At 43.5% G+C, this 22,933-nt stretch overlaps 1 protein-coding gene across 5 annotated transcripts in view; it reads left to right on the forward strand.

The window, feature by feature from the left end:
• The window catches only part of rab3ip (RAB3A interacting protein (rabin3)), a 91,107-nt gene that overhangs the window by 65,323 nt on the left and 2,851 nt on the right, over nt 1-22,933 (forward strand). For all 5 annotated transcript variants that reach the window (XM_068050407.1, XM_068050405.1, XM_068050408.1 and 2 more), the window contains 2 exons: nt 12,582-12,681; nt 12,807-12,876. In XM_068050407.1, the coding sequence (XP_067906508.1) occupies nt 12,582-12,681; nt 12,807-12,876 (170 nt within the window). The remainder of the gene's footprint in view (nt 1-12,581; nt 12,682-12,806; nt 12,877-22,933) is intronic.

Consider the following 22,933-nt stretch of genomic DNA (forward strand, 5'->3'; position numbering starts at 1 on the left):
CTCCAAACTGGTCTGACAATGTAGCTCTTTAGAACTCCACTGCCTGATTGCATACATTAAAATAATGATCCCTTTTTCTATGTGGATGCTGGTAAAAGAGAGAGCATGTCATATTACCACTATAGGTATGGACTCATTATTTGAAGAAGTTTAGCTTCTGCATAGAAAGCTTCCTATGGTCTACTCTGCATTTCACTTTCTGACCTATTGGCATGATTGAAGGAAGTGCTTTGTTTACTGCTGTATTTAATTTCTGTTGCTTGAGGTTCATTGCTCTTCTGGGTAAGGTCTAACCCATACTGTGGAACAAAATGGGTAAGAGCAACAATGACATAGAATCATGGAATAATTAGTTACAGAAGGTCATTTAGCCAATCAAGACCCAAGTTTCTAAAGGTTTGCTGGCATTTTATTCTCTCTACAATGATGATAATTCCTATTTATAGGGATCAAACTTCTTTAAAAGAATGAGCAAAATACTGCAGCTGCTGGAACTCTGAAATGAGAACAGAAAGTGCTGGAAATACTCAGCAGTCTGGCAGCATCTGTGGAGAGAACCCCCCCAACCACCACCCCGGAAGGGTCGCAGACCTAAAACGTTAACTCTGTTTCTCACTCCACAGATGCTGCCAGACCTGCTGAGTATTTCCAGCACTTCCCATTGTTTAAAAGAATGGCAAGGACTGCTTTTATAATAGGTAAATTAACATTGATCAATTTTTGAAATCCTGTTACTACTAACAATGAGTTAACTAAATCTGCCTACTTTGTAATGGCAGTAGTTTTTTTAAAAAAAGCTTATAGAATTTCTTTTGTATGTAATACAAAAATTCTCATCTTTATTCTTGCTTTTTATTTTATGTGTTGCTGAAGCTGCTTTTCTTCCTGTTGTTTTGCATCTTGTTTTTTCCTCACTTCTCTATATAGTGGACGGAGAGCTGAAATTGTAATGTAAGTTATTTTTGCACTTCTCATGTACAGTGGTGTAATTGATATTGAATCCTTCTCAAGATAACTGATTCTCTAGAACACCAAAATCAATCTTACTACCTCTCTAGGGTTTGTTTCACGAGCAAATAATTCGTTAGCACAGAAAATTTTGATATATGATGGACAATTATTTTCAGGTAATATACAAGGCTTCCTAATGAAGCTGCTGGACATCTAGATTAACAGGGCTGGAAGTTGAGAATTCATAGTCAAATGGTACTTTAATATTTAAAGTTGTAGTTTAAAACACAATTTTGTAAAGAACATCCTCACCAAGGAATGTTGAACCGGGTTCACTGATTTTATCCTACATTCACTAGTTTATTATTGAGTACTGATCATGTTATTCCTTATCAATAGGTAATATAACTTGAGTAATTTGTGATAATTGTACATAGTGTCCAAAACTTTATTAGTAAAATAGAAGCTAATGACAATTTGAGCTCAGTTAGCTGATGCCAGATGGATATGGGATCAGTTCTACTCATTCAAGAAGTAATTAGCCAGAGTTCACACTTCTGATTGATGTCCAGTTCCTCCTGTTGGAAAGTGTGTGCGGGTGAGGATAGCACAGACTCTGTTCTGGTCACAATACCGTAGAGGAGGAATTCTTGGAGTGTATACAGCATGGTTTTCTGGACCAATATGTTGAGGAACCAACTAGAGAACAGGCCATCCTAGACTGGGTATCGTGTAATGAGAGAGGAATAATTGGCAATCTAGTGGTGCGAGACCCCTTGGGGATGAGCGACCATAATATGATAGAATTCTTCATCAAGATGGAGAGTGACGTAGTTGATTCTGAGACAAGGGTCCTGAATCTTAGTAAAGGAAACTACGAAGGTATGAGGCGCGAGTTGGCCATGATGGATTGGGAAACTACGTAAAGGGATGACGGTGGATTGGCAATGGCAAATATTTGACGAGCGCATGGATGAACTGCAACAATTGTTTATCCCTGTCTGGCGCAAAAGTAAAACGGGAAAGGTAGCCAAACCATGGCTTACAAGGGAAATTAGAGATAGCATTAGATCCAAGGAAGAGGCATATAAATTTGCCAGGAAAAACAACAGACCTGAGGATTGGGAGCAGTTTAGAATTCAGCAAAGGAGGACAAAGGGATTGATTAAGAAGGGGAAGATAGAGTATGAGAGCAAGCTTGGGGAGAACTTAAAAACTGACTCTAAAAGTTTCTGTAGGTATGTGAAGAGAAAAAGATTGGTGAAGACATATGTAGGTCCCTTACAGTCAGAAACAGGGGAATTTATTATGGGGAATAAAGAAATGGCTGACCAACTAAATGCATACTTTGGTTCTGTCTTCACAAAGGAGGACACAAATATCATACCAGAAATGTTGGGGAACACAGGGCTTAGTGAGCGAGGAACTGAAAGAAATCAGTATTGGTAGAGAAATGGTGTTGCGGAAATTGATGGGATTGAAGGCCGATAAATCCCTAGGGTCTGATGGTATGCATCCCAGTGTACTTAAGGAAGTGGCCCTAGAAATAGTGGATGCTTTGGTGGTCATCTTGCAAGATTCTATAGACTCTGGAACAGTTCCTACAGATTGGAGGGTAGCTAATGCAACCCCACTATTTAAAAAGGGAGGTAAAGAGAAAGCAGGGAATAATAGACCAGTCAGCCTGACGTCAGTAGTGGGGAAAGTTCTAGAGTCCATTATCAAAGATTTTATAGCAGAGCGCTTGGAGAACAGTGGTAGAATCAGACAGAATCAGCATGGATTTACGAAAGGGAAATCATGCTAAACAAATCTACTAGAATTCTTTGAGGATGTAACTAGTAGAGTTGATGGGGAGCCAGTGGATGTGGTTTATTTGGACTTTCAGAAGGCTTTCGATGAAGCCCCACATAAGAGATTAGCATGTAAAATTAAAGCGCATGGGATTGGGGGGAGTGTATTGTGATGGATAGAAAATTGGTTGGCAGACAGGAAACAAAGAGTAGGGATAAATGGGTCTTTTTCCGAATGGCAGGCAATGTCTAGTGGGGTACCGCAGGGATTGGTACTAGGACCCCAGCTATTCACAATATACATTAAAGATTTAGATGAGGGAACTAAATGTAATATCTCCAGAACTGGGTGGGAGGATGCAGAGAGGCTTCAGGGTGATTTGGACAAGTTGAGTGAGTGGGCTAATGCATGGCAGATGCAGTATAATGTGGATATATGTGAGGTTATCCACTTTGGTAGCAAAAACAGGAAGGCAGATTATTATCTGGCTATAAACTGAGAGAGGGGAATATGCAGCGAAACCTGGGTGTTCTCGTACACCAGTCGCTGAAGGTAAGCATGCAGGTGCAACAGGCGGTAAAAAAGGCAAATGGTATGTTGGCCTTCATAGCGAGAAGATTCGAGTACAGGAGCAGGGATGTCTTGCTGCAATTATATAGGGCCTTGGTGAGGCCACACCTGGAATATTGTGTGCAGTTTTGGTCTTATGTGAGGAAGGATGTTCTTGCTATCGAGAGTGCAGCGAAGGTTTACCAGACTGAATCCTGGGATGGCAGGAATGACATATGAGGAGAGATTGAGTCGGTTAGGAGTATATTCGCTGGAGTTAAGAAGAGTGAGAGGGGATCTCATAGAAACCTATAAAATTCTAACAGGACTTGACAGGGTAGATGCAGAAAGGATGTTCCCAATGGTGGGGGAGTCCAGAACCAGGGGTCATAGTCTAAGGATACGGGGTAAACTTGTCAGGACTGAGAAAGAAATTTCTTCACCCAGAGAGTGGTGAGCCTGTGGAATTCGCTACCACAGAAAGCAGCTGAGGCCAAAACATTGTAAAGGGATCAAAGGGAATGGGGCGAAAGCTGGAACAGGACTGAGCTGGATGATCAGCCATGATCATAATGAATGGCGGAGCAGGCTCGAAGGGCCGAATGGCCTACTATTTTCTATGTTTCTATGTTGCAAAAGTTGCTACCACGTATTGGGCTCACACGAAGAATGGTCAGTTCGGATGCATTGTCCCTTTGAGAAATTCATGCCCTTTATGCTGCCTGTTTGATAAAGAGATTTTCCTGAAGTTTATTCTGTACAAAGGGTAAGGTAGCATCGTAGTTACATTGTTGGGTTAGTGATCCAGAGATGGGAGTTCATATCTCATCGTGTAATCTGGAAATAAAACATAGACATCAGTAAAAGTGACCATGAAGCTGTCAGATTGCAAAAATCCTAACTGGCTCAGTAATGCCCTTCAGGGAATGAAATCTGTCATCCTTACCCAGTCTGGCACAAATCTGATTGATTCTTACCTGCCCTCTGAAATGGGGTAGCTAGCCACTGGCTTACTCATTAACTTTTGTTCCAGTAGTTCTGGTCTTTTTTTGTCAAAGCTTTTTTTTAAACACAAGATGCTGGACCTTTTGAAATCTTGAAACTGACCATTATCAAAATCATATTATAGCTTGAATCTAAACTCTTCCATGCCACATAGTTCGCAATTCCAATAAGTACTAAGTTGAAATTGTACTTTACATTTCCTTAAGTTCATTTTGTATCGTAACTGATTTCAGTTGTGGAAGATTCTTGTTTCTCCCGTAATTTTTTCCATGCAGAGCTATAGCAGTTAGATTATAGGGATAGTGAAGTAAATGATCTTTGTGACATAACAACATAAGGGATGGTATTTTAAGGACCTTCTGTTCTGCTTACCCAGTGATTTCACTTCAAAAAGCAATTAACTGAAGGCGAAGCATTATGAGATGTCCCAAGGACATGTTAGAAGTTCTTTCTATATCAGAATATTTCCATGAAATGCCTATTTGTATTGATAAAACATATTAAAATGCACATGGATACAGACTATTTGGCAATTAATTTTACAAGAGGCAACATTCTTGAGTCATTTTCCCAGTTCACTAACTTAAAATTATCAGCTATGTAACATAAAAGAAACACACCAGACAAGTTTCATTTTGAATACAAACTCTTCCCTTACAAAAATGCAGCGGTCCTTTAAAAGATCAAGACATTAGTAGCCTGAAATTGAGTATCAGATTCAGGCACTTATGCTTCAGGTTTGTTACATTTAAATGCTGTTACGTTTGTAATATATTGACACAAATTTTTGATTTATGCTATGCATATGAATATTATAACAAACTAATGAGCTACTCAATTAGCATAAAAATCAGTTATTTGCTTTGGGAAGTGGTGTCACTGGATAAGCAGGGCAGAAGATTCCTCAAAATGTCTTTCCTTATGCTGTTATGCTACAAAGATCCTTTACTCTGCTATCCTGAAAAACTAACTGCTATAACTCTGGCACGGGGCAAATTACATGGGATGCATGCAATTAAAAATTCTGTCATATTTCAGAAACAAAGTTTCCTGGAGAAACTTGGCAAAGGAAAAATGAGCAATGGTGACCCATTTTGACAAAAGATTAGAAAAGCATCATTAGAATGGGTTCAGTCATATGAGTCATAGCGTTGTAGAGTAATTAGAAAGCCATTCGGTCCTTCAAGTCCATGTCTGCTCTCCATGGAGCTATTCATCTGCACACTTCTTAATCATGACCCCTAAATTTAAGTCTAAATCATTTATATATAACCACAAAAGGTATGGGGCCTAGTACTGAGCCCTGCAGAACCCCATTGGAAACAGCCTTCCAGTCTCAAAAACAGCCATCAACCATTACGTTTTGCTTCCTGCCTCTGAGCCAATTTTGGATCCAGCTTGCCACTTTGCCTTGGATCCCATCGGCTTTTCGTGACCAGTCTGCCAATTGGGACCTCATCAAAAGCCTTGCTAAAATCCATATCTTTTTTCCTTCTTTGGCCTCCTTGTCTCGAGAGACAATGGGTAAGCGCCTAGAGGTGGTCAGTGGTTTGTGAAGCAGTGCCTGGAGTGGCTTTAAAGGCCAATTCTAAAGTAACAGACTCTTTCACAGGCGCTGCAGATAAAATTGGCTGTCGAGGCTGTTACACAGTTGGCTCTCTCCTTGCGCTTCTGTCTTTTTCCTGCCAACTGCTAAGTCTCTTCGACTCGCCACTCTTTAGCCCCGCCTTTATAGCTATCTGCCAGCTCTGGCAATCACTGGCAACTGATTCCCGCGACTTGTGATCAATGTCACAGGACTTCATATCGCGCTTGCAAGCGTCTTTAAAGCGGAGACATGGACGGCCGGTGGGTCTGATACCAGTGACGAGCTCGCTGTACAATGAGTCCTTGGGAATCCTGCCATCTTCCATGCGGCTCACATGGCCAAGCCATCTCAAGCGCCACTGGCTCAGTAGGGTGCATATGCTGGGGATGTTGGCCACCTTGAGGACTTCTGCGTTGGAGATACGGTCCTGCCACCTGATGCCAAGGATACTCCGGAGGCAGCGAAGATGGAATGAGTTGAGACGTCGCTCTTGGCTGACATACATTGTCCAGGCCTCGCTGCTGTAGGGTAAGGTACTGAGGACCTTAAATCTATATAGATTAAATCAAATGTGCTACCCTCATCAGCCCTCCTTTTTACCTACTCAAAAAATTCAATCCAGTTGGATGCGACCTTCCCTTAACAAATCTGTGCTGACTGTCTTAATCTGTGCCTTTCCAAATAATGATCTCTACTGTCTCTCAGAAAGTTTTCCAATAATTTTCCCACCACCAAGGTTAGACTGACTGGCCTGTAATTACTTGGGCTATCCCTTTCTCCCTTTTTAAACAACGGTACAATGTTAGCCATCGTCCAGCAACATGAGTGTAGCCAGACAGGATTGGAAAATGGTGGCCAGAGCCTCTCTTATTTTTTCCCTTGTTTTCCTTTGCAACCTGGAATACATTTCACCCAGGCCTGGTGATTTATCCACTTTCAAAGATGCTAAGTCCCTTAGTTCCTTTCTATGTTTATACCATCCAATACTTCATGCTCCTCTTCCTTTACTACAATGTCTGCATTGTCCCACTCTTTTGTAAAGGCAGATGCAAAGCACTCATTAAGACCAATGTCCGTGTCGTCGTCTTCCGTACACGGGTTCCGTTCTTGGTCTCTAATTGGCCGTACTCTTTCCTTAGTTATAGTCTTACTTTTTATGTATTTATAAAACATCTTCGGGTCTGTCTTTATTTTACTTGCCAATATTTTTTCATGCCCTCTTTGTTTTCCTAATTTTCTTTTTAATTTCACTGCTTCTTCTTCTTTGGCCTCCTTGTCTCGAGAGACAATGAGTAAGCGCCTGGAGGTGGTCAGCGGTTTGTGCACCAGCGCCTGGAGTGGCTATAAAGGCCAATTCTAGCGTGACAGACTCTTCCACAGGTGCTGTAGATAAAATTGGTTGTCGGGGCTGTTACACAGTTGGCTCTCTCCTTGCGCTTCTGTCTTTTTTCCTGCCAACTGCTAAATCTCTTCGACTCGCCATGCTTTAGCTCTGCCTTTATGGTTGCCTGCCAGCTCTGGCGATCGCTGGCAACTGGCTCCCATGACTTGTGATCAATGTCACAGGACTTCATGTCGTGTTTGCAGACGTCTTTAAAGCGGAGCCATGGACGGCCGGTGGGTCTGGTACCAGTGACGAGCTCACTGTACAATGTGTCCTTGGGGATCCTGCCATTTTCCATGCGGCTCACATGGCCAAGCCATCTCGGGCGCAGCTGGCTTAGTAGGGTGTATATGCTGGGGATGTTGGCCGCCTCGAGGACTTCTGTGTTGGAGATACGGTCCTGCCACCTGATGCCAAGGATTCTCCGGAGGCAGTGAAGATGGAATGAATTGAGACGTCGCTCTTGGCTGACATACGTTGTCCAGGCCTCGCTGCCGTAGAGCAAGGTACTGAGGACACAGGCTTGATACACTTGGACTTAAGTGTTCTGTGTCAGTGCGCCATTTTCTCACACTCTCTTGGCCAGTCTGGACATAGCAGAGGAAGCCTTTCCCATTCGCTTGTTTAATTCTGCATCGAGAGACAGGTTACTGGCGATAGTTGAGCCTAGGTAGGTGAACTCTTGAACCACTTCCAGAGTGTGGTCGCCGATATTGATAGATGGGGCATTTCTGACGTCCTGTCCCATGGTAATTTCACTGCTACGCTTTCAATATTCCTTTTGACTTTCTGCAGTATTAAGCTCGCGGTAGCCAACATGAAGCTTTTTTTTTGAAGAAAACTTTATCCTACTCTATGATCTTTGATATCTGGGGAGGAAGGTTTAGGTTTGAGTCCCACCCTTTTTCTTTGTGGAAACGTATTTGTTCTGAACCCTTTTGTATCTCCTCCTTGAATGCCTCCCACTGCTCAAGATTTACCTTCAAATAGCTGTTGCCAGTTCACTTTTGCCAAACCACATCTTGGCTTAATAATATTGGCCTTTCCCCAGTTTAGAACTTTTATTCCTGGTCTATCTCTATCTTTTTCCATAACTACTCTAAATCTAACTGGATTAAGATCAATGGCACTAACATGCTCTCCCACTGATAGCCTTTCCAAATGCCCAGAATCATTCCCTTTAACTAAGTCCAGAACTGCCCACACTCTTGTTGGGCTTGCAACCTACTGCCTAAAAGAAAGTTCTCTTGAATGTATTTTAAGAATTCTGCTCCTTCTGCACTTTTTATACTGGTTTTATCCTAGTTGAAATCTCCTGCTATCACTGCCCTATTGTTTCTGCACTTCTCAGCGATTTGTCTACATATTTGCTTTTCTATCTCCCTCTGACTGGGGGTCTATAGTATACTCCCAGCAGTGTCATTACTCCTTTATTGTTCTTCAGTTCAGTACAAATAGCCTTATTTGATGCTCCTTCTAGCATATCATCCCTCCTCACAGCTGTGATTGTTTCTTGAACCAATATTGAGACCACCCCTCTCTCCTTTTTCTTATCCTTCTGTATCTTGTCTGAAAACCCTGGGACCAAGAATGCTGAGCTGCCATTCCTGCCCTTCTTTCAGCCATGTCTCAGTAATAGCTATAATCTCTTACTCCCACCTGTCAATCTGTGCTGTCAGTTCACTAGCCTCTTTCATTGAAGTATATACCATTAAGCACTGCCAAACTTCTTTATTGTCTATTTTCTGGCCTTTGTTTCCTGAAAGATTGCCTAGTATGAGTATTGTTATCAATATTTCAGATGCACTGCGTGCAAGGTGTTGTGTTTTATCTCACTGATTTAAGAGAGTATTAAACAGAATTTTTCAGTGTATTCTTTTGGGCCTCCTTATCTCGAGAGACAATGGATACGCGCCTGGAGGTGGTCAGTGGTTTGTGAAGCAGCGCCTGGAGTGGCTATAAAGGCCAATTCTGGAGTGACAGGCTCTTCCACAGGTGCTGCAGAGAAATTTGTTTGTTGGGGCTGTTGCACAGTTGGCTCTCCCCTTTCGCCTCTGTCTTTTTTCCTGCCAACTACTAAGTCTCTTCGACTCGCCACAATTTAGCCCTGTCTTTATGGCTGCCCGCCAGCTCTGGCGAATGCTGGCAACTGACTCCCACGACTTGTGATCAATGTCACACGATTTCATGTCGCGTTTGCAGACGTCTTTATAACGGAGACATGGACGGCCGGTGGGTCTGATACCAGTGGCGAGCTCGCTGTACAATGTGTCTTTGGGGATCCTGCCATCTTCCATGCGGCTCACATGGCCAAGCCATCTCAAGCGCCGCTGACTCAGTAGTGTGTATAAGCTGGGGGTGTTGGCCGCTTCAAGGACTTCTGTGTTGGAGATATAGTCCTGCCACCTGATGCCAAGTATTCTCCGAAGGCAGCGAAGATGGAATGAATTGAGACGTCGCTCTTGGCTGGCATACGTTGTCCAGGCCTCGCTGCCGTAGAGCAAGGTACTGAGGACACAGGCCTGATACACTCGGACTTTTGTGTTCCGTGTCAGTGCGCCATTTTCCCACACTCTCTTGGCCAGTCTGGACATAGCAGTGGAAGCCTTACCCATGCGCTTGTTGATTTCTGCATCTAGAGACAGGTTACTGGTGATAGTTGAGCCTAGGTAGGTGAACTCTTGAACCACTTCCAGAGCGTGGTCGCCAATATTGATGGATGGAGCATTTCTGACATCCTGCCCCATGATGTTCGTTTTCTTGAGGCTGATGGTTAGGCCAAATTCATTGCAGGCAGACGCAAACCTGTCGATGAGACTCTGCAGGCATTCTTCAGTGTGAGATGTTAAAGCAGCATCGTCAGCAAAGAGGAGTTCTCTGATGAGGACTTTCCGTACTTTGGTCTTCGCTCTTAGACGGGCAAGGTTGAACAACCTGCCCCCTGATCTTGTGTGGAGGAAAATTCCTTCTTCAGAGGATTTGAACGCATGTGAAAGCAGCAGGGAGAAGAAAATCCCAAAAAGTGTGGGTGCGAGAACACAGCCCTGTTTCACACCACTCAGGATAGGAAAGGGCTCTGATGAGGAGCCACCATGTTGAATTGTGCCTTTCATATTGTCATGGAATGAGGTGATGATACTTAGTAGCTTTGGTGGACATCCGATCTTTTCTAGTAGTCTGAAGAGACCACGTCTGCTGACGAGGTCAAAGGCTTTGGTGAGATCAATGAAAGCAATGTAGAGGGGCATCTGTTGTTCACGGCATTTCTCCTGTATCTGACGAAGGGAGAACAGCATGTCAATAGTCGATCTCTCTGCACGAAAGCCACACTGTGCCTCAGTGTATTAGAGGTAAAGAATATATGACAGCACCCTACAATACCCCCACATTAATGCAGTAGGGATATGACAACATCCTATAATACCCCCACATTAATGCAACAGGGATATATGACAATATTCCCCCTGCTGCAAGCACCCACACTGTGTATTTGAATTACTCAGTGACCACCCAGCAGGTTTCTCTTACCCAACCTTGGAGTCGGTCCAACAGTGCACATGTTGAGCCCAGAGTTCTTGTACTTCTGCGAGGGTCCATCGTCAATATAGATCTCATAGTGTGAGGCCCTATGAAGTGTAGTGGTTATGTTATTGGACTAGCAGTCCAGAGTCTTGGACTACTGACGCAGAGAATTTAAACTGGCACTGTGATGGTTTGAGAATTTGAATTAAAAAAAATATGGAAATTAAAACCTGGAGTCAGTAAAAAGTGACTGTGAAGCTATTGGATTGTCATTAAAAAAAACCAAAAACAACTGGTTTGTTAATCTTTAAGGATTGAAACCTGCCATCCTTAACTGGTCTGGCCTGTATGTGACTCTATTTCCACACCAGTGTGGTTGACTTTTAACTCCCCTCTGAAGTGGTCTAGAATGCCATTTAGTTGTATCAAACCGCTCAGTGGTTCAAGAAAGCAGCCCACAATAACTTTCTCAAGGTAATGGGCAATAAATGCTGGACTTGACAGTGCCACCCGCATCCCAAGGATGATTTATTAAAAAAAAAAGCTATACTGTGCTATTATTCATGTGAAAGACTCTTCCCCTCCCACTCCTGGGCGTCTCCTTTGCAGGGGCATACCTCTTTTTTTTACCTCGGGTGGAATATCCTCCATTTTTTCCCGCAGGTGATTGAAAAGGAAGGGCAGAGGACACAAGGGAGTGTTAACCCCATTACAGAAAGCTTGGTGATTAGAAAACTGTTCATGGTAAATGAATCCATCTAGAAGGACACAAACAGCAGGTGTATGGGAACACCATCATCTTCAGGTTCCTTTCCAAAATCTCACACCATCCAGACTTGGACATATATCACCATTTAGATTAGATTAGATTAGAGATACAGCACTGAAACAGGCCCTTCGGCCCACCGAGTCTGTGCCGAACATCAGCCACCCATTTATACTAATCCTACACTAATCCGACATTCCTACCAAACATCCCCACCTGTTCCTATATTTCCCTACCACCTACCTATACTAGTGACAATTTATAATGGCCAATTTACCTATCAACCTGCAAGTCTTTTGGCTTGTGGGAGGAAACCGGAGCACCCGGAGGAAACCCACGCAGACACAGGGAGAACTTGCAAACTCCACACAGGCAGTACCAGGAATCGAACCCGGGTCCCTGGAGCTGTGAGGCTGCGGTGCTAACCACTGCGCCACTGTGCCACCCACTAATTTCTTTATCGTCACTGGGTCACAATCTTGGAACACTCTACCTAGCAGCATGGTTGGGAGTATCTTCACCACATGGACTGCAGTGGAGCAAGAAGACTCACCACCGCCTTCTCAAGGACAACTAGGACAATAAATGCTGGCCTTTCCAGTGACGCCCGTTTTCCGAAAATGAATAAAATAAACAAATGAAGGATTTGCCATTTGGTGTCAGGATACAGTGGAAAATGCTACCAAATTCATATATCCCAAAATCCTAATGCTTAAACATTTTGGTTAATAAGTGCCTTGAATCACTTTTTCGCTCTTTCAAAGCAAGCTTTCCTCACTGTTGGATTGGTAGGGAAAATGGAAGGTGAGAGATCCTCCTAAGTTTTCAGTTCTGGTATAATATTTATATATATTCATCATATGTTTATCCATTCTCATAATTTTGTTTAGCATATTGTGTCCTGTGCCATAATTTCACTGGAGTAAATATTTGATCACTTATTTAGCTTTTGATCATGATTGCATAATTTAATACAAGTTTGCCTCATCAACTTTCTTATTTTATCTTATCTGTTTTTACAGAAAGTGTGCCCTGAGTGGTCAAACTAAAACTTGCAAACATCGAATTAAGTTGGGAGATTCCAGTAGCTACTACTATGTTTCACCATTTTGTAGATACAGGGTAAGGAATGATGCATCTTCTATTTTTTTTAAAGCATTATTGTACTTCAGAAAATATTATAAACTGATAAATCATTATAGTCTGGTACAAACGAAAATTTTGTGTTTTTCTGTCTTGCTCTCTAGATTATGTCTGTATGCAACTTCTTCACTTATATTCGATATATTCAGCAGGGTCTGGTTAAACAGCAAGATGGTAAGTGATGATTTTGAAAACAGTAATTGTAATTAAACCTTGTTTTAATGGCTATTAAGGAAGCATTATTGCCATTTGAGGGTTTGCTGTGATAGTTTGTAATCAAAGGCAGATTATGTACTTTGCTGCACATTGCCATGGTCCCAAAACGTGTAAGTGAAATTTTAAATTTGGCTGTGGTGGTGACATTGGTATTGGTACTTTCAAAAACAGTAGAATTGTGGATGTAGACACGTTGAAAACTAGGGCGGTGCAGTGGTTAGCACCGCAGCCTCACAGCTCCAGCGACCCGGGTTCAGTTCTGGGTACTGCCTGTGCGGAGTTTGCAAGTTCTACCTGTGACCGCGTGGGTTTCCGCCGGGTGCTCCGGTTTCCTCCCGCAGACAAAGACTTGCAGGTTGATAGGTAAATTGGCCATTGTAAATTGCCCCTAGTATAGGTAGGTGGTAGGGGAGTATAGGGACAGGTGAGGATGTGGTAGGAATATGGGATTAGTGTAGGATTAGTATAAAAAGGGTGTTTAATGGTCGGCACAGACTCGGTGGGCCGAAGGGCCTGTTTCAGTGCTGTATCTCTAAATCTAAAAAAAATCTGTACCTGGTCTGATCTATATGTAACTCCATCCCACACTAATGTGATTGATTCTTAACTGCCCACTCGGAAGCTCGTCAATTGGCTCATTGTCCAGCATTCTCAGGGCAACGAGGGATGGGCAATGAATGTTCGAGAATGGTTATTTTTAAAAATCGCACTGCATATAGACCTATGATATGTAATTATACTGAGAGTGCAGTGGGGCACAGGCTTTTTATAGCTTCAGCTACATGTATACTCAACATTCTTTGCTTAAGTAGCAGAAGATTGTAGAAAAAGCTTCCTGTCTTCAAGAGAAATTGTGGATATGCATTTGCACCCTTGTTATATCTAATAAATTGTTTATCGGATTGTCACAGTGACATAGAAGCACTTTTCACTCCTCTTCATTCCCAAGTTCATGCAGGTGCATCCTAATTTCTCATTTACTATCCCACTCCCTTCCTCCTTCGCATTCAACTTCCCACCCCTTACTTTCTCAATTCATATTGGTGCCTTTTTTTCTTGCCTACCACCCGCATTCGTTAATATGGGAACTCTTTTTCTTCTCCCTCAATACATGTTGGCATTTTTTAAAATAACAGTAACAAAAATAGCATGCATTTATATGAGGTCTTTAATGTCAAAAAGTGCTCCAAGCCTTTTCAGAGAACCATAACTGGACAGAAATGGATGCCAAGTGAAGGAAGTTATCCAGGATGACTAAAGTTTAGACAAGAATCTGGGTTTAAAAAGAGACTTACAGGAGTAGAGGGACGCAGAGAATCTTGGGAGGGAATTAGAGCTTTGGGGCTAGATGGCAGAGGCGTGGTCACTAGTGTTGGAGTGAAGGGAGTGGGCATACAAAAGAGGCCAGAGTTGAAGATGAGGTTTCCACATTGCAGTTGGGAGTCTGATTTAAATTTAACACTTGCTGTCCAGATTTCCCACAGCTTGCGAAATCTGGGGAGGGAGGCAGGAACTGCTAGCTCAACCACGTAAGTGCCTTTTGCAGCATTCCTTTTGAGCCAGGAGGAGGAGGAGTGCATCCCCCATGCACATCAAGGAGACTTTTGGCCTCTCTTCTGCCCATTGCAGCCTCTCTCTTCCCCCTGCCACCATTTGGATACCCCAACTCTGAGCCCTGATCTCTGGCTCCCTCCTGATTTACACTTCCCCCACCTCATCATTTTGAAAGGGAAAAGGACAATTTTGTGATATCACTTTAACTGCTTGAGTGTAGTATGCATCATCACAGGAAGTGATGTCAACCAACACGTGATATAGCAGTTGGAGTAGTGTTCGTCTTCAGTCAGCATGTGCATTACAGAGCTGTCTTGTAAATCTATTGCTTTGCAATAAAGAACCCCTCATTCAACTTACCATTTAGCCTGATTGTTTGATATCTTGTTGCTGAGAAAGCAATAACATAATATGGTGGCAGCAGTGTATTTTTGAAGAGCACAATATGGTTGTAGCGGAACACGTCGGAGCAGCAATAGTGCAGAGAGGCTCAGCAAGCCAGTAACGGTGTTCATGTGGGGCAGCGATCTCGAGCAAGACATTGGGAACGGCGATTCCTCCCGTGATCATCCTATAAGGTTCGGTCAACACTGCACATTGCCGGAAGAGGATGTGGTATTGCACTTTTAGATTTGATGACCATCTGCAGGAATCGGCGCTCAGGGAGAGAGTACTGGATGGTGGTTGACAGAAAAGGCAGTAATCAGGCTCATGAAAAGTGAACAGTCAGTTCAAGTCGGGGCTGTGGTATGACACCGCCATTACACATTGAGGCTTTCCCGCCAGAAGAGCTTCATGGACGGAGTCTCCTTGATCACAGGATGAAAGCCTGCACTGCAGGCACAGCAGACCTGGAATATTTTTTCCTTCAGGAATAGTTTTAAAAATAAAAGGAAGCCATTAAAAGGGGATGCTTCTGCAAAGATTTCTTGCAGACAAGAAATTTGACACCATGACCACCAGTACCTGTCGATGAACTTGAAAGTTCAAGATCACCTCCACGAGTTCCAACTCTTCAAGCAGTGCATGGAGTTGTGCTTTTTGGATCTTGCTGTCACAGAGCTTGACAAGCAAGCAATGAAGATAAAAATGCAATTGGCAATGAAGGGCTCCATCGCATCAACTGCTCAGGACAGTCTGAAGTGGACCAGAAGGACCCGGTGAAGCTTTGGACTACATTAGACGACCTGCCGAAGGTCAAGGTTAATTTTAGGATCTGTTGTCTGAAACTGATGGCATACAGACAGCAGTCCAACGAGTCCATCGATCAATTTGTCAGCAGATGCTGTGAGAAAGGAAAAGTCTGTGATTTTTCGGGTGAAGAATTATCTGAATACATAATGGAGTTAGTAATTGGATCTACCCCAATAGAAGCATTTCAAAAAGACCAGCTGGACAAAGAGAAAGGATATTACACCAGAATACGATACAGGAAAGTCTCCTGAGTGAAGGAAAGAAGTACGAAGCTATAGCTTCAAGCAGACAGTGCATATGAGCGCTTGGAGCAGCAACAATAGGGGAGGTAACCAAGACACAGGGCAAGGTGTGTGGCAAGTGCGGTCTGCTGTACTGGCCAAGAAATTGTTCTGCTTTCAGGGATTGCCTGTAAAGTGTGTGATAGAAAGGTGCATTAGGCAAGACTGTGCAGAAGGTCTGACAATGGAGAAGTAGCCAGAGACCACAGTAAGACACAGTTCAAGAAGAAATAGACACCGCTTAGTGGGGAAAAAAGGAATGAATTCACCAAATGCCAGTTAAATGCAAGCCTGTCCATGAGCTGGACAAGGACCCTTATGACAAAGAAGGCACTAAGGTGAACAAGCCTTCCGCATGGTGCCATGCAAGCCCCCACCTGCCAAGAATGAGACATTAATTTCACCACATGAACATTGATTTTTAAACTGTTACTGGAGCAAAGAAAGAACTAGTTTTAAAAAAAAACAGACCCTTGACTGGAAAGACATTTGTATAGTAACAGACAGTACTTGGAAAGGACAAAGGGGCCATTCTCTGCTCCAATTTAATCCACAATGAACTTTTGATTGCGAGACATTGAAGGTGGAGAAGCTAGCATTCCAGGTTAACTGCTAAGATGGCCGAATACACAAACAGACATGGTCAGACCAGTTTAGTCACATGACTAACTGGCTGTTGGAGTTTTTTGAATCTGAACTTGCCACAGAGTCATAAACTGGCAGAAAGTTCTTTGCTCCTGGACTGAGAACATGTCTCCTCTCATCTCCTTCTCACTGAACTGAAGACACATTGAAGACACATGAACCCCAAGAGAGAAAGGTCTCCTACAGTGAATAAGGTTTAAGAAGAATACTGGGCCCCAACGAAAAGCAAGACCACCTACAAGCAAGGATTCTACAGCGAGCTCGAAGCACAGTAACAAACCCTATTCAGAGATTGTCTCAAATCTCTCTCTTTTTCTTCTCTTTTCTGTTTCTATTTGCATGTGCGCATTGTGTATGCATGCAATCGTGTAGCGCGGCATGTATCTGTAAGTGTTAACCAAATTAGAGTTTAAGTTTTAATAAATTTCACTTTTCTTCTTTAAACCTAAGATAGCCTATTTGTGCTCATTTCTTTGCCTTATAATTGGAAGGCGGTGAACAAGGATTCACCAAAGGGGAGCTCAAAAGACAGTGTGTACAAAACATAAATCCTGTTACAATAAGACCAGGTGAAGGCTGACAGAAACCCCTAGACACCTTTCTCACCTGTTCGTAACAATGGTAACATATGCAGTTGCATAGCAGGAAACATTCGCTACAGTCGATATATGTCCAGAAAACAGTGGCAAGCGCAAGCTACAATTAAAGATCGATACAGGGGCAAGTGCAAAAGTTCTGCTCCTGAGAACACTAAAGTATATGTACCTGGCAAGATGGGAAGCCATGATACAACCTACAAGAGCCAGATTCACTGCATACAATGGTTCAGCAATCAACTGCGTGGGAGCACTAATGTTGGGGTGCAGTTATGGAAATTCTGCATGGTTGCCTTCTATGTTGTTGATGCCAATGGTCCAGCAGAAGCAGGACTACCAGCATGTGGCAATCTCCAGATTGTGACAATCCACAAGATCAGCAGTGTTCCAAGGATACACAATCAAGATGCATGTGACCCCATTGAGTCCATTCAGGATTTGCAACATAGGTGCTCAGACAGATTTGATACCGTGGGCAGCTTCAAAGGAAACGCTGTTTTTCATTTGAGAAATGATGCAGTTCCTTCCATAGATCCACCAAGGAAATGCAGTGTCCTTGTCAAGGACAAGCTGAGCTGAATGCTATGGAACAGCAAGGAATTATTCAGTATGTTCAGCAACACATGGATTGGTGCAGCTCTATAACAGCTGTGGTCAAAAAAGACAGCACAGAGTATGTCTAGAGCCTGGAAGGTTAAACTGAGCATTAAAAAGATGTCCTCGTAAAATCTCTACTTTGGAAGAGTTAAATCCAAAGTTTGCCAAATCCGAGAGCCAAATTTTTCTTGAAGTTGGATGCAAAACACAGATACTGATCGGGCCATCTTTCTGAAGGTTCACGAGCTAACAACTTTCAGATATTAGGAAGATATTATTTTTTGCGCTTACCGTTTGGTTTGTCAGTAAGCCAAGATTGTTAGACTGAGGTGGGAGGAGTGCTCTGCTAATTCAATCCCACTTCTCCACAGGTCACAACATATTCTTCAAAGTTTTCCCATTTGCTGAAAGTCAACTGGATACACTATTTTCCCCCTAGAATAGAACACACTAACTAGGTTTCTTTACTGAACAATAACATTAACAGTTTATTACAAAACAAGTCTTAACTAGTATTATCCAACCCCCCAACTTGACTGGAGGAAGCAGCTGAATGGAAGACTTTGAGGCTGGAGCTCTCCCCCCTTGCTCCAGGCCTCGTGCTACCTCCCTTCAGCCGCTCGCTCCAGACTTCGCTGCTCCCCTCCACTCCCCTGGCGGCTGATCGACCGGAGAGCAGGGTGGCACGAGTGGGGAACAATCAGCCAGGGGAGTGGGAGGGAGCAGCGAGGTCTGGAGTGAGCGGCTGCGGGTGGTGGGGTGGGGGGGGAGGGAGGGAGTGGCTTGTGGGGGGGGGGGGGGGAGGGAGGGAGGGAGGGGCCTGTGGGGAGGAGGGGCATTTGTTTGGGGGGGTGAGTCAGAAAAGTTAATTGGGCCGCATTTGGCCCGCGGGCCATACTTCGGGGACCCCTGATGTACATAGACTATAATTTCCAACACTTCCACTTAAGGAAAGGGGAATGTTGTGATATCTTGCACTTCAAGTGCTTGAATGTCATATGCATCATCAGAGGAAGTGATATCAACCAACATGTGATATAGCAGTTGGCGTAGTGTTATTCTACAGTCAGCCCATGTATTGCAGAGTTCTCTTGTAAATCTCTTACTTTGCAATAAAGAATCCTTCGAATCCTTAGGGCGGCACAGTGGCGCAGTGGTTAGCACCGCAGCCTCACAGCTCCAGCGACCCGGGTTCAATTCCGGGTACTGCCTGTGTGGAGTTTGTAAGTTCTCCCTTTGTCTGCGTGGGTTTCCTCCGGGTGCTCCGGTTTCCTCCCACATGCCAAAGACTTGCAGGTTGATCGGTTAATTGGCCATTATAAATTGCCCCTAGTATAGGTAGGTGGTAGGGAAATATAGGGACAGGTGGGGATGTGGTAGGAATATGGAATTAGTGTAGGATTAGTACAAAATGGGTGGTTGATGGTCGGCACAGACTCGGTGGGCCGAAGGGCCTGTTTCAGTGCTGTATCTCTAAACTAAACTAAACTAAACTAAACTTACCATTTAGCATAAGATTTTTTGATCCTTATTGCTGAGAAAGCAATAACACAACAGACAGTGCCTGAGGAGAGGGAGCCATTTACAGTGTCCTCTAGTATGGGAACTCGGAAAGAAGTTATTGCTCAGCAGTTTAGTGGGAATAAGATGGGTGGAACAGCAGGTGGATCTCATGGATGAGATAGTGGACTTGAATGGAGTTAGCGTTAGGGCAAAATGAAATCATGCAGGACGCATTGCTTGGTGTGCAAAAGGGAGGAAGATGGTCCCAATCTTGGGGATAAAGTCATCTATGACTTGTTGCTGTTGGAGGTGAAGATGGAGTAGTGAGCAGTTTTGTCAGAGCTGATCAAGGGCCAATAGTATTTGCTGTGCTGCAGCCATATTTGGTGATGCATGGCTAAATCAGTGTGGTTCACCAGGTATGTTCAAGTTTGCATTCCTTGGATCTGAAGGAGCAAAGATGCGGGCCATACTATGGGGAATTACCAGGGCAGAAGAGAGTAATGATTTTACTGGGGACGAACGCACAAAGGTGGAGGTGAGGGAGTGATTGAGCAGATCAATGGCTGCAGAAGTGTGGGTGAATGGATAGCCAAAAGGTAGACAGGGAGCTGTAAGTGCAGTTTTATGTGACTTGTGAAGAATTTATTTAAGGGGCCAATGCAAAAGGGAGTGTGGCTTCTTCTTGAGCCTCCTCACTTCAGGCTGCCACTCTGCTCTCATCTCATCTCTCAGTCAATGCTGCTGATTAAATACTCCAATAATTCCTCCTTATGTGTGTGAATAACAATGTTCATGCAACTACATTGTCATGCAGGCCCCTCACCTGGCAAGAATGAGGCACATTAAGTTTGTCATATGAACATTGATTTGAAAATTGTTGCTGAAGTGAAGAAAGGACTTGTTTAAAAAGAAAATCACCAGGCCCTTGGCTGGAAAGACATTTGCATGTTAACAGACAGTGCTTGGGGTGACAAAGGGGTTACTTCCCTTATACAATTTAACCCACAAAGTACTATGAGCACCAGACATTAAAGGTGAGGGAGCTCAAATTTCAGGACACTGCTGGGATGGCCGAATCCACAAACCGATGTGGTCAGATCAGCTGGTCATGTGACTAGCCTGCGTGACAACCTGTTTTTTCTGAATTGTACAAAGAGTTTTGAACAGAGAGACTGCAGTATGCTCCTGGACTGAAGAAGATCTCTACTGTCTGGCTCTCCCTCACTCCCAAATTCACTGAAGACACATGAACCTCAAGAGAGGTAGGTCTCCTGCAGCGAGCAAGGTTGAAGAAGAATACTGGGCCCCAACGCAGAGCAAGATCTACTTACAATCAAGAACTCTACAGTGAGCTCGAAGAACTGTAGCAAAAACCCTCTCCAGAGATCGCCTCAAACTTTTCTACGTTATTTTCTTTTCTGTTTCTATCTGCATGTGTGTATCACGTGTGCATGCTAGCGTGGGCGTGTCGTGTGTCCATAGGCGTTAACCGAATTAAAATTTTAAGTTTAATAATTTTCAACCTTTCTTCTTTAACCCTAAAAAAACCTGTTTGTGCTGGCTTCTTTGCCTTATAATTTGTCAGGGGTAGATCTTGTCTAACAAACTTGATTGAATTTTTCGAGGCAGTGACCAGATGTGTGGATGAGGATAAAGCAGTTGATGTAGTCTACATGGACTTCAGTAAGGCTTTTGATAAGGTCCCACATGGGAGATTGGTTAAGAAGGTAAGAACCCATGGGATCCAGGGCAATTTGGCAAATTGGATACAAAATTGGCTTAGTGACAGGAGGCACAGGGTGATGGTCGAGGTTTGTTTTTGCGAGTGGAAGCCTGTGACCAGTGGTGTACCACCGGGATCGGTGCTGGGACCCTTGCTGTTTGTAGTGTACATTAATGATTTAGATGTGAACATAGGAGGTATGATTAGTAAGTTCGCAGATGACACCAAAATTGGTGGTGTTGTAAATAGTGAGGAGGAAAGCCTTAGATTACAAGATGTTATAGATGAGCTGGTAAGATGGGTGGAGCAGTGGCAAATGGAATTTATTCCTGAGAAGTGTGAGGTGATGCATTTTGGGAGGACTAACAAGGCAAGGGAATATACAATGGATGGTAGGACCCTAGGAAGTACAGAGGGTCAGAGGGACCTTAATGTACTTGTCCATAGATCACTGAAGGCAGCAACACGGGTAGATAAGGTGGTTACGAAGGCATATGGGATACTTGCCTTTATTAGCCAAGGCAAAGAATATAAGAGCAGGGAGGTTATGATGGAGCTGTACAAAATGCTAGTTAGGCCACAGCTGAGGCACTGTATACAGTTCTGGGCACCACACTATGGGAAGGATGTGATTGCCCTGGAGAGGGTGCAGAGGAGATTCACCAGGATGTTGCCTGAGCTGGAGCATTTCAGCTATGAAGAGAGACTGAAAAGGCTAGGGCTGTTTTCCTTAGAGCTGAGGGGGGACATGATTGAGGTATACAAAATTATGAAGGGCATTGATAGGCTAGTTAGGAAGAAACCTTTTCCCTTTGCAGAGGGGTCAATAACCAGGGGGCATAGATTTAAGGTAAGGGGCAGGATGTTTGGAGGGGATTTGAGGAAAAAAATTTTCACTGAGGGTGGTTGGAATCTGGAACGCACTGCCTGAAGAGGTGGTAGAGGCAGGAACCCTGACAACATTTAAGAAGTATTTAGATGAGCACTTGAAACGCCAAAGCATACAAGGCTATGGGCCAAGTGCTGGAAAATAGTTAGAAAGTGTTAGAATAGTTAGGTGCTTTATGGCCGGCACAGACACAATAGGCTGAAGGGCCTGTTTCTGTGCTGTATGACTCTATTAATAATTGAAAAGCAGTGAACAAGGATTCACCAAGGGGGAGCTAAAAACACTCTGTTTAAAATTAAACCCTGTTATGGGAGGACCAGGTGAAAACTGAGAGGGAACCCTAGACCCCTTTCTCACCTGTTCGTAACAACATATAATTTTGTATTGACATAGGTTAAGGTCAGTGCATGATTAAAGAAAATTTTGTCTCAATTTATTTACCACCTTGCAAGGCGTTGTTTTGAAAACTTGGTGCTCAACACCTCAAATATATCTTAAGTTATTTAATATATACAATGCAGGTAATATGTGAACAAAAGTTCGAGATTATTGTAGTTGTACATCTCAGGAAAATTCTGACTACTTCCAGTCACTATTGTGTAGTTACAAACATTTGGAGCACAAGTGACTCTTACTGCATTTGGGGAAGGCTCACAAGGCAAGGGAATAATCAATAAATGGTAGGAAACTGAAGTGTAGAGCAACGGAGGCATCTTGGAGTGTCTGCCCACAGATCCCTGAAAGCAGCTGGACAGAGAGATAAGGTGGTCCGAAAGACATACAGGACACTTGCCTTTATTAGCCAAGGCGTAGAATATAAGAGCTAGGAGGTTATGAATAGTTGTATGGAACACTCGTTAGGCCACAGCTGGAGTACTGCATGCTGTTCTGGTCACCGCACTATAGGAAAGATGTGATTGTACTAGAGAGGGTACAGAGGAGATTTATGAAGATGGTTCCTGTACTGGAGAATATTAGGTATGAGGAGAGATTGGATAGGCTAGGATTATTTTCTTTGGAACAGAGGGGG

The sequence above is a fragment of the Heterodontus francisci genome, chromosome 18, assembly GCF_036365525.1.
Source record: "Heterodontus francisci isolate sHetFra1 chromosome 18, sHetFra1.hap1, whole genome shotgun sequence".
In the NCBI taxonomy this organism is placed as follows: Eukaryota; Metazoa; Chordata; class Chondrichthyes; order Heterodontiformes; family Heterodontidae; genus Heterodontus; species Heterodontus francisci.